We start from the raw sequence: 12,890 nt of genomic DNA, 5'->3' as shown, positions 1-12,890 counted from the left end.
TTTGCTTTCCTGGCTGCTAGCTTCTTAGCAGGTTAAGTTGAGGTTTCCTACGTACATGGCTTCGGGTTGTATATATCTTTAGCACAAAATTAAAATAATTCATCTCCTTTTACGACATCAACCGTAGAATTGCATCGCGCATAGCTTTCAATGCACTCTAAATTTTTCTCTCATTTGCTTGCACAAATTTTAAAGTAGCTATCATTGGATCCAATCATAAAAGGAGGTGAATCATTCCTTCATGCAAAAGATACAACCTGCACCCTTCTTACATACAAAGCCTTGGTACATGGGATCATAGCCTGTGTCCATTGACTAAGCACTTGAAATTTGTTCATTTAGAGGTTCACATGCAATTAGACCTTTTTTTTGTTATCCGGTGGTAACAAGTCAATATATAAGTGGTTGGATGGACCAAGGAGCAAAGATTATACTCTACTTAAGCTGTTAGCATCTCTCAAATGTCAATAAAGCTCTATATTCCTTCAGTAAATTAGTCGCAATTGAAGATGGCTGGATTTGAAGATGGCTGGACCAGGGGCTTGCTTGACCTCGACTCGATTGTTATTATTATCAAACGGATGGCATTGAGGAATATAGACTCCCGGTGGAACGTGTGACGCGATCCACTTTTCCGGCGGGAAACGCGTGGGCGGCCACGAGAGCTACAGCGCGCGGATGGAGGGGAAGGAGGCGGCACGTGAGAGCGCGGTGGGCCTCCGTCCGTCCCCCCCGTTGAACAAGACTTGGTGGCACGTGGTGTTGACGTGGAGCTCGTTCGAACACCATAAAAGTATATACTTGGGTTTCCCTTCGTGGCTATCGACGAATTCCAACTGGGATCCTAAACTGGCCATTATTTCACATGCCTCTAGGTTTCTTGGTGTTCGAGATCTTCGGAAACTGTGCATCTGGTATTCCTTCCCTTTAGATTTTCCTCTTTTATCGCTAGTGTTCGTACTTCCTTTATATATTATTATATAAAAAGGTTCCTGCTTTGACTTCCTCCCTGCATCTAAGAGGTGAAGTCTCAATCATTGTAAGTTTCTCTCTGGAGGATTATTTCTCGATGGTGAGAAGCTGACCTCCCCCGAAATAACTCGTGTGTATCCAAAAATAAACAGTACAGTAGAATGGGACGTTTTTTTATGCTGCTCGGCATTTCGAAAAAAAAATAAACAAATTTAGCTAGTATTTTACATTTTTTATACTATTTATTTTTACTTGATTTGATAGATTGTACTTATGTTAGAATTATATGAATTGAAATATCGTTAGCTCCATTCTTATTTTCTCCACTATTCCAGCTACTATTTCAAAAGGCACAGATCGTGAAATCACTCGAACTATGGCCTAATACTTGCAACTCTGCGGGTTCATAAATTTGATAGGCAGCCTCATGGTTGAAGTCCAAATTTGTGTTGGAAGTAGGCTACTAGGAACTCAGTTTAAAAATTCTGAATTCCTCTCGAGCTATTGAAATGGGCAAGGAGCGCCAATACTCGCCGTGTATACACGGTAGAAGCACCACCCCTTAGATAAACTAAAGAACAGCAAGACTTGGTGACCTTTTGGGACAACGTGGAAGCTTTTTATCTGTCCATCTTGCAACTCCCCCTTAGAACTGGAACATAGGCTCTATTGTTTATTTGGATAGTATCTCTTGACTGCTGGAATCCATCTAAGGCGTTTTCTAGAAATCACCTACGAACCTTAGGCACTCATAAAATAAAAGAATAATAAAAAAAAAACAATAGCATGACTTTAGTGTGATGGTATGATGATATGACGATGCTGTAGTAAGTTGCGTGCTTTGATTATGGAGTAAGAAAAGTAGATGCATTTACAAGCTTAAGAAAGACTTCCATCAGCATAATTTACAAGATTTTGGGTCATATTCCTCTCTTCCATCAGCACATGACCACAACTGATAGCTGCTAGCAGAATTTTGGAAAGACTTCATTCTCCAACTTAAACATAAATTTTTAATAGATATATGAACATATATAATGTTAAACAAAAATGATAGAAGAGAATTATATTTCTGCCCATTAGTTATAATGTACATGAGCAACCTTTATATAAAATAGGAGGCTGACGAAGTTTGGTAAGGTCGACGAAGTTTGGCACAATCAATTACAAATCAGTCAAGATGAAGTTTAGTAAGGCTGACTAAATTTAACACAATCAATCAATCAATCAATCAATCAATTATAATATAAAAGATTATATAAAAATTGCAAGATATGTAGGATTGAAGTGCCAATGGGACAACCCACAGTAAAGAGGAGAACTTCCTCAGCATCAGCACATAAGTCTTCATGCACCTCGATCATACTGCACTTGTAATGAACGTTTGATTCTAATATTCAGAACATCGCTTGCCAATTGCATTTAGTATATGCAGATTATAAAAATAATGTCGGCATCCATTCTGTAAAAGTCCAAATCACAATAATCGTTAAGATATGCCACTGCAATCATATTTATTATCTTCAAAAAATTGCTGCCCAGGATAAATAGCATTCTCACAATGATGGGCACCTAAGATAATTTATTTAATTAAAAATTCTTACGCATGTTGGATCATGCACCCACACCGCTCTCAAAGCACTCCCGGCTTTTCCTTTCATCAGCCTACACAGATCTTGAAATGATATTTGTGCGATCCATCGATGGATTTATGCAAAAGAAGGTGAATCATTCTTTGGCGCACGAGTGCAACCCCTAACAAGACATCAACTATGACAATTCAGACCAGAAATTACCTAGAATATTTGCATCATTTCATTGCATATCACAGCATAGTAGTCCACTCTTTCATGGTGGGGCAGTTGGAGAAAATATGAGCCACAACCTCGGAAGCTTGATAATAAAGAACATATCCTTCCAAGTTTTTCCTCATTCCTCTTCCAATTGCTTCTTTGACATCAGGTTTCCTCATTCCTCGCACCTAAAAAGAGCATTTTATCTATAGAACTCGTTTGATTTGCTCGGAATTTTTTTTCACTGGAATATGTTTTCTGTAAAATATTTTTCTGAATAAATGATGCCTATAAAAATAGTTTTTGTATGTTTAGTTGATGATGGAAAAATGGCATATTTTAGAGCAACTTATATTTGGTCAAGTATCTATTTTTCTAAAAAAATATGTAAAATTGATTTTGCACTTTTTGACATCTCAAGACTAGAATTTGCTCGTCACACTTTTATGCTCTTAATAAAGAAAAATACCTTACCTTTTGTAGCTTTTCATAGAATCTAAATTTAAATGTTTATGCTTTACGAATTTTCTTGATTTATGTCTGTAAATCTTTTGAACATAATTCTGCTGGAGATAAAATGTGATCTCCAGCTAGAGAGCGCCCTGGACTAAACTCAGTGTCAATGGGCCATTCGGAGTGAGAGATGGGCCAACAAGTTCCAATGCAGCTCGGAGACGCATTACCTGACATTGGGGCCCAATCATAAAGGGCCACCAAACCAAGCCCACGGCCCAGTTAGCTCGAGAAGATGTTATGCTAAAAATTTGGATATAGTGTACCTGCATACGAGATAGTTTTGTTATTAGTTTTTTTTTCCTAAAAATGGGAGTATTATATATAACGTGTACGGATACAACCAAGAAAGTCAAAAAGTAAAATATGGTGGAGAGCACCGAGTAGCTCCGCTTCTTCCACTCAGAGATGGTCTCAGAGTGGTCGGCAAGAAAAAAAGCTACCCAATCCGCGGCTCTATTGGCCTCTCTAAATACATGCTTCACCTTAATATACAAATATTCAGCTCTATTATTGTTGAGAACATACAAATTAATTAGCTAGCCTTTTACCTAAAATATTTTTTTTTCAAAACAACAATATTTTATCATAGAGAAAATCCGGCATGCTAACTTTCTTCTGAACTATATTTGGCTTTGAATTACTTGGAGAAATAATGAAGTAATAAGAAAAACATCCTTCTTCATCCACCAATCCCGAGTAATACCACACTATCTTCAAGGTAATGCAAATAAATTCATATGTCTAAATAGCAGAAGATGGATATTTTTTTCAAGGAAATAATAGAAGATAGATATCACCAAACACAGCCTTTGATGAACTGAGTGGGCCCTTGGTAGCAAGGGCTTGGGCAGATACTTGCTTGATTTATCTAGGCAAAGCCAATTTATGCCGGTGGCAGTCAGTTATTTGACACTTCGGCTTCGAGTGCGGAGCTGACAGCAGCCTGGGCGGGCCTTCACCATGCCCGGTGTGTCTTACGGGCTATGTCCATTATCCTAGAGGGTGACTCAGCCACCGTTGTCAGTTGGATCCAGGGGGGTCCAAGGCGTGGCGGTTGTGACCATCCCCTGCTCCGTGACATTTGGGCTATGGCGAGGGATGGATGGGCCTTTCAGGCCAAGCATATTTACCGTGAAGGTAATGGTGCTACGGATTGGGTAGCTGCGTATGTAGCTTGTCACTTCGGAGGTACCTTGTGGATTGGTGATGGAGAGTTGCCCTTGGCACTCCGAGGTATCCTATTTTTTGACCTTATTGGGTGTATCTGGTCCCGTCAGGTATGATCCATCCGCATTAGCAAAAAAAAAAAAAAAAAAAAAACAATTTGTGCTGTTTAATCTCATGTTTTTATCAATGATGAGTTCATTTAGCCATGAGCGGGCAGTTCTGTGGTTTGTTTCTAAGTATCTATCCTTGTGGCGAAAAGATTGGCCCAAAGTATTTGGTACTCTCCTACAGTTTGGGCATGGCATATATCTTGAAAACTGAGTACAGACCAGGAGCTCTCCCTATCTAGCAACAAGTCTCTATTAGAAGGTTGAGAAAAGGACTCCATCTTTCTTTTATCCTGAATTATGGACTAATGCTGCATGTTGAACGTCTACCATTGTTGGTCCAGAGGAAAAAGAAGATGGTCTGAAAAATGTGGTCAAGTACACCATGATCAGTGTTTTTTTTTAATAAATATATTTCATAAATTCTTTACTTCATAGATTCGGGCTGATAGACAGTTGATTTTTGGAAGATTAGATGGGGAACAACATTTAAGTATTGCGCAAGACCCCTTACATGATGAATTATTGGTGATACCACCTGTTTTACATAAATTAAATTATGAAAAGCCATCACCTTATATATAAGTTTACGGGCGGCAATTGGTCGGGTCAAATTATTAGATAGGAATTGAATCGGATATAAAATGAATCAAAAATTTATCATTTTCGAATCTGATATATTTATTAAATAAATTAAAAGTTTAGATTTGAATCTAATTATTTTATTAAACAGCAAATAAAATTTTATTTGTAGTAGATTGAAATAAAATAAAAAAAATTAAATGGTTAAGCATCGCCACGGATTCATATTTCGGCGTGTCTTCGTAAGCGAAGTCGCTATGTGGTGCGCTTTCCGGGTCTGGGGTTTCTACATATTTCGGTGTGCCTACATGAGCTGAACGGTCCTGATCAACAGAAAAGAAATCCGTATATATCCCCTCCTCTCCACGGCTTTAAGAACCCCCGAATCCATATATATCCGGCGGCTTATCCTCGATTTAAACCCCACTCCCCCACTCGCTCGCTCTCAGCTTTTGGGCGGCCGGCGGCCGCGAAGAGGAAGAGCGAGAGAAGGAATGGCTCGGGGCACCGAGCGGTTCTTGAAGGCGGTGAAGCAGCAGGCGGATGTGTATTACAAGGTCTTCACGGCTCGGTACGGGCAGCAGATCGTCGACCTACTGGAGCTCCCCATCAAAGTCGTGCTTTCCCCGTTCACCCTCGCCTACGACATCGCCGGCTCCGCTCCTCGAGGCTTCGGCATCCCCGAGCTCGCCTCCCGCCTCTCCTTCTCAGCCATCTTCGTACGCTGCTTCTTTCTTTCTTGATCAGAAATCGCCTTTCCATTTTATGAGTTCTTGATCGGAGATTACGGTACTTTTGAGTTCTTGATCTTGTTTATTTTTAGTTCTAAAAAACCCTAATTCTACAATATCTTTGTTTTGTTGGTCATTGATTAATATTTACGTTTTTGGAGTTCTTGATGAGAATTAATTACGTTCCTTGAGTTCTTGATTGGAAATAGTGTCCTCCTGGCTTCTTGATGGGAGATTCTCGTTCTTTTATTTCTTGAAAATCCCTAATTCTATAGTATCTTAGAGTTTTTGAGAAGGAGTAATTGCATCCTTTGATTTCTCGACCAGAAATAACGTTCTTTTGAGTCCTTGATAGGAAATTTTGTTCTTTTAATTCTAGAAAATATTAATTTCATAATATCTGTGAGTTCTTGATCATGTTCTTTTGAGTTCTTGAAAAAGGCGGATTTGTCCTAGCGAAAAAAAAGAAGACGGATTTGTAGTTTATTTGCTCCCCCTCCTCCCCCCCCCCCCCCCCCCCCCCCCCCCCCCCCCCCAACCCCAACCGAAGAAAAAAAAAAGCGCAAGGGATAGTCATTTCTTTTATGGGTTGGGTTGCAGGTGGTTGCAACTCTTGGGACCTATGATATTGCCCTGGAGTTGGGAAGGAAGGTTATCTGTCAGAGGTAATGCTTAGTTTGACTTTCTTGTTGATGCTCTGTCTCATCAGTATTTTCTTTTTGTTGTCATTCTTTATTTCATGATTGCGTTTATGGTATTTTGGGAACTAGTGTTTTCTTGATCTTCTTATAACTTTGTGGATGGCTTGTGGATATTTGATGATGAGTTGATGGTTGTGGCGCTGGTGGTTTTTAAGAATATAATGTTTTTTTAAATTATATCAAGAAGGGGAATCGTAAACTGGAAAAATAATTGAACATAGGCATTCATTACTAGAGAAAGAAGTTGTATAATTTTATACTTCAGTTAGTTTAAAAAGTTTGATAATCTTGGCTTGGTTTTAAAGGTGCAGTAAAAGGTGCATGTGAATGATTAACTGTAAGGATGGAATACATTTGGTAATTTATGCTCATGTGAATTAACTTTTTCTACTAGCTGCAAATAAGAAAACCACGATAACATTTACTTAGTTATGTATTTATGTATTGAGATGCAATAATAAATTCTCTTAAAATTAAGGAGAATGGAATGAACATGTGCTTCCCAAACTTGTGTAACATGGCTCATTAGCGCTTCAGCTTTTACCAATTTCCTATCTGTTCTTTTGTTCATGCAATTATTTGAGTAATTCAGAATTCTGTAACCTGTTAGTGTCTTCCTCAAATAATATTACTGAGAAAATTGCATTCTATGATGCACTATATATTGATACGGTCATGATTCATTGAGTTTGGACTCCAACATGGACTAACATTTTTAATCCAAAAATAACGTAGAATAATGTAAAGTAAAATTCGCCATAATATAGTGAATGTTTGCTCATGCCTCGTTGCCAATACCTTTTTAAGATGTTGGGAGTGTAATTCTTTATTTTTTGACCTTCATTGTCAAAGTAGTGATCAAGGTTCACCAAACTGTTACCAAAGGTCGTACTGGTCTGCAATCGGTTCGGTACAATACCAGTACATATCGTACCAACCTGATGTATATTGGAACTAGGGAGAGGGGGAAGAGGGAGGAGAGACGGAGAGAGGAGAAAGAGAGAGGGGGTCAAAGCCACCGAGATCATCGTTGTCTTCGGGAGAGAGAAGGAAATAGAGAGAGACGCAAAGTACTTTTGTACTAATATATCAGAATCTGCTTGTACTTATAAATACAAAGTTCTTTCCCCTGGTCAGACTATATACTAGTTCTTTATGCATTCTATATAGAACTGTAGGTGGACTTACACATGGAGTTGCCTTATCATATTGTAGGAATTGTCGGACATGCAATGGTTGGCAAGCATTACGATGTACCATGTGCAAGGGTACAGGGAAGGTGCATTATCGAGTGAAAAATTATAGCCCAAAAAGGTAGAGTCATGTCGGTAATTGAAGTTTTTTTTTTTTTTTCTGGTAATGTTATGAAACTTGTCTAGAAAAGAAATATATCATACAAAATTTCTGCATACATTTTTGACAGTTGAGATGAAATGACTATTTGTTTCAGGAACTTTTTCCATATATCAATTTGAGGAACTACAGGCAAATATCTAAATTAGTAGATTTACATAATTTCTAGTATTGTTCTGCAACCAGCACATATTTTTATCCATCTCAACACCTTCTCATCATTCTACAACAAGTGTGATGCTGTCAACTATTCTGGTATGACTTTAGTCATTTGTCTTCTTGAGCAACAATAATTTTGAATCTGGAAATTGAAGAAATAGTTATTGGGGGTGGGGTGGGGGGGAGTGCTCTTATATGAGGGTAATATAGAACCCTAAAGAACACCGGGGGGTTCGGGGGGTGGAACCCCCTGGCGTATCATCGGTAAAAATAAATATCCTAATCTAGAGGCCTGTTTGTAGCGGATGAATCCACCCAATGACTTGCCAGTGCACCAAGCCTGAGTTATTAAACAACATTCCTTTTCTCTAGCTGTCGACTAGATTATGACAGAACTATCTATACCTTTCTATAATTTCACCTCTTTGTCAAACCACAAACGTTTCTTCGCAAATGACTGCCAATTAGAACAAGGAAAAGTTCTACTCCATTTTCTCCTTGTCAATGCCTACTCTTTTCCAAGCTAGGTGGGTCCTTGCAGATTGTGGGTTTGCTTATCTGGTACCAAAATAATTCCAAATCCACACCTAGTTTATAGTTCTGTGTTGTAAAAGATTTGAATAATTGTTATCAACTTCTCACCAGACAATGGACCTGGTTATGTATTTTTTAGATCGCCTTGGGCTAAGATGTTCTGATCAAGCAAACTTTGGATTTTTGGTACCTTGCAGCGGAAATGCAGTTTTCTATCCTCCAAATTTGAGGCCACCAAATGTCCAAAAGTCTTATTGGTGGTCCTACACCAAATTGTCATATCTTTGCTCCTGCAATGCAACTCAAATGTATGTATCCCTCTCAGTCACCTGGAAGAATGCTTAAGTTGGCAACCCCAAATGGACAAAGCTATATATTTAGCTCTCTGGAGTCTCACTTTTCTTCCTTTCCACTTACAAAACTATGGCCAATTCTGAGCTTCTTCTAGACCCTTCTGCTCCACTTAATTGAGCCAGATCACAATCCTAGCATATCTTCTTTCTAAAAAGTTGCCATCATAAACTCCATAGATAAGGGCCAAAACACTAAGTTCTGAAGCGATTACATGTTAGACTAAGATTGATGCTTCTTGAAAGTTTATTTTCTGTGCTGAATTGCGGTAATTGATAGCAGCTAGCGATGGCTAGAAGAATGGAGCTATCAGAATGAGTAGCAGTTTTGTATAGATGAGGAGAAGACATAATGAAGCACTTACTTGCCGCTTACTTCCACCTTTCTTCATAGGCTTATGTCATCCTTGGTTGCATTTCCTAACCTTCAAAGCCACCTTCCGGTTAACTGATTTTCAATTCATTAATGCTTCCCATTTCCTATTCCCTCATTTGCTATAATCTACTTTGAATTCTCAAAGTTGTAACTTCTATTATTCTCCATACCACTCCTTGGTGAAATTATTCCTACCAAGATTCTACATATAGACAAGTTTTAATTAAACGAGGGCGAGTCTTGGCCATTATAAAGGAATTCACTATTATTTTGACCAAAGTAATGCCGCTTGGTATCGGGCCTCGAACTGGTGTCACCTTATTATTGTGTCGGTACATTTGGCACGAGAGCCAATTCGATGTACTGAGTGTCGGTACGTCCTCGGTATCGTATACCGGTACTGAATCGGTACAGTATGGTACGCCCTGTACCACCCTAATTTGATGTTGACAATCCTATTATCAAGCCTCTTGTTGGGTTTAAAAAAAAAGAAAATAAACAAATAAATAATCATGATAGGTAGTGGATGTCCACCCTAATTGGTGACATTGCACGAAGTGTCCAAGAAATGTTGCATATTTACAAATAAACTTGAACGTGTTGCTAGTATCACTAGACAGCGAACTAAATTTTTTGTGCGGTTAGTCATTAGTGTCTCCATAGCTGCAAATAGTCCACTTGAATTTGAGTTAGTACACATTATACCTACTTGACTGAACCTGCTAAGTAATTTGTCCTGGAAGCTCTCTGTCTTATTTTGAGATCATCTATGCCAAAAAATAGGAAAAAAGATACTATAATATCGGTTTTGGTTTTAGTTCATTCCAGATGACCTTGTCAGTTTTTTTTTTTTTTTTGGTTTGGAACCTATACATTTTGGACAAAATGTTAACATCTCAGGGGTTAAAAGCAAATCAAACCAATTCAAACTTAAAATATTGTCAAGTTTATGTCAAGTTTTTATTATAGTCAATGCAAACTGAAACATGTTGTCTTAAACAATATTTTGGATGACACTTTGAACTTGAATCATGATACTTCGAGAGGTGCAAAACTGCAAACTTAATCTCATCTACTCTACGTGCCTCCAAAATATCTCGCAGCTCTTTTGATTTTTCCTACACTGTAGCATCAAAACTAAACCTTTTAGACTTTTTAATGATGCCTTCAGTTAGATTCTTGACCTTCTTTTGTCATGGTCTGTGAACTCTTCATGTACTTGATGCAAGCTTCACTTCTCACTTTTGAGAAAGTGCCATGTCTGTTAACCTTAAAACCTCCTCTGTGGCCCTCTGATTCAGTCTACAGATTCCTCCTGCTGATCATGGAACCTTTCCTGTGCTACCTTCTCCATCTTCCTTTCTTGATGTTAAATATGATATCTAATGTATTGAAATTGACTGAATATTAAATTGGCCTTCATTTAACATGTATAATGAATTTTGTGGTAAATTTGATCCTAATATTGCATTTTTACAAACAGTTTACGTCCCAAGTTTTTGATTAACCTTTGGAACTATAAAATGTTGAGCAGTTGACAACTAGCCACTTGGAAACCAATAAGATGAAGTTGTATCTGTTGTGGGGGAGGCATTCTTTTTAGATTCAACTTATGGAGGGAGGTATTCGAGTAGCCCAAAAATATGAGCACATTGCTGGTGTGGGACAGGTTGACATACACTACTATGTTAAGACTTAAGAATGCAAGTCATTTTTGGAAAACAGTTTCATAAGACTGGTGACATCTGAACAATCTGCTTTGATTGGAGGATGAATTTGCCTTTTCCCCTTCCTTTTTCTTTTTAAGAAAAAGCAGTAAGACTAATGATTTGTTCTTATAGCTTTTATTACAATGATCTGTAACAAACTATTAATGCTTGCTATGCTTTTAAGCTTTTTATCCTTGCTTGATAAATTTTTTTTTATAATTATGACAGATATCTTTAGGAAAATATGTGAGTGATAAATCTTCATTTTAGATCTAAAAGATCTGTTGAACTGCATGCAACTTATCCTAGTTAGTCGCAAATTTTGTTTTGGTTTTCTTGGCATATTCTTGTAGTGGAGAGAGAGCAACTGCTGAGTGCGTTGCAGAAGCCATTGTTGAGAACTGTGCTGAGTTGGTCCACCTTCCTGCTACTATCGATCTTTCCATACCATTGCCCTCCAAAGATTGTCCGAGCTGTGATGGATCAGTAAGATACATGCATTTCTTCTACTCCTATCTAAATGATACAGACTTTAATTCTTATTATTTTTAAGATGCATTTGGTATGTGATTGAGTAGGTTCTGGTTATGATCTCAGATTATTGTAATCTATGCTTATGGATATTGGTATGTTATATTTATTATGTTTACGGCCTACTTTTGTAGGAAATATATGTTTTATGTGCATGTAGATAATAAATAGGTCATCAATTGTCATATGAACTATGCTTATGGATATTGGTATTTGATCTTGATATATAACCTAGCATTTCTGTCCTATAGTGTAGGAAGATATACTTAAAACTTGATGATCTTTCTTTCCTATAAGATCTGAGTAGTATTATACTACATACCGACTGGACCTATCTGCTGATTTTATAGTTGTAGAGTATGCATATCAATCAAACCGTTCTATGGTACCAGTATTTGCAACGGTGAGGAACTTTTAGTTTATCTTATAACTGTTTTCCCCTGTTGTCTTAAGTTAGCATTTTCTTTGTCTGAAGTATTTTGTTCTGGTAACTGCAAAGTTAGCTGATGTACATGTTTATTCAGGCTTATTCATTCATCTTCTTATTCCCTGAAAAGTAGTCATACCATATCACATATGGAAGCCACATATGGTTACCATATCCATACCCATGAAACAACTCTTGCCCACTGATCATTTTCATTCTCCCAATTAGACTTTTGCCTTGTAAGTGCAATTTTCTGGTCTTAAATTGGTGCCATCAATTCTGAGTTCATGTGTACCACCCTATAGCATACAAATGGTAGCCGGAAAAATTATCTATTTTTGGATTTATGTAATGCAGCCATGCTTTGTCCATGCTTTTAAACTGATGCTTTGTCTATTTTTGGAGAAGTTATCTAGTAAATTTGTGGTAATTGTTCAAGCTGAAAAATAGTAGATTTGCGATCCCTAGTTATTAGGCATTTAATAGTTCTTCATGTTATGCAGGCCTTGGTCTTGCTTATATGAGACTAACAGAGCTAGTTTCTGCGTGTTATAAACTTTTAATTCATATATTTGAATACTTATGTTTACATTCTGCAGGGTGTAATGGGTTGCCCAGAATGCAAACATCGGTTGCAAGTTAGGATTTCTGCAGATGATGTGAGTATAAAATTAATTTGTTGTTTTTAGTTGTTTTATGCATATTCTGCCAGAATATGAGGTTTTTATCTTTACTGTGGAATTTCACTCAATGCAGCTATACTTAGACAGAGCTTGCTAGAAGCATGAACAAGTTGACCACATCCGTGTTGAAAATGCAGTAAATATGCATATACTGATATCTTGATAAAATATTAAACTTACAGAAGCGGAAAAACAAGAA

General features: G+C 37.6%; 1 protein-coding gene across 1 annotated transcript in view; it reads left to right on the top strand.

The window, feature by feature from the left end:
• The first annotated feature begins 5,515 nt into the window (after window positions 1–5,515).
• The window catches only part of LOC103710253, a 28,699-nt gene continuing 21,324 nt past the window's right edge, over window positions 5,516–12,890 (top strand). Inside the window, exons 1-5 of the mRNA XM_008795913.4 lie at window positions 5,516–5,856; window positions 6,469–6,533; window positions 7,785–7,883; window positions 11,404–11,536; window positions 12,608–12,667. Coding sequence (XP_008794135.2) covers window positions 5,632–5,856; window positions 6,469–6,533; window positions 7,785–7,883; window positions 11,404–11,536; window positions 12,608–12,667 — 582 coding nt within the window. The 5' untranslated portion in view covers window positions 5,516–5,631. The remainder of the gene's footprint in view (window positions 5,857–6,468; window positions 6,534–7,784; window positions 7,884–11,403; window positions 11,537–12,607; window positions 12,668–12,890) is intronic.

This window comes from Phoenix dactylifera, chromosome 9, assembly GCF_009389715.1.
Source record: "Phoenix dactylifera cultivar Barhee BC4 chromosome 9, palm_55x_up_171113_PBpolish2nd_filt_p, whole genome shotgun sequence".
Taxonomy (NCBI): domain Eukaryota; kingdom Viridiplantae; phylum Streptophyta; class Magnoliopsida; order Arecales; family Arecaceae; genus Phoenix; species Phoenix dactylifera.
The sequence above is the reverse complement of the archived record's forward strand: the minus strand, read 5'-3'. Positions and strand labels throughout refer to the sequence as shown.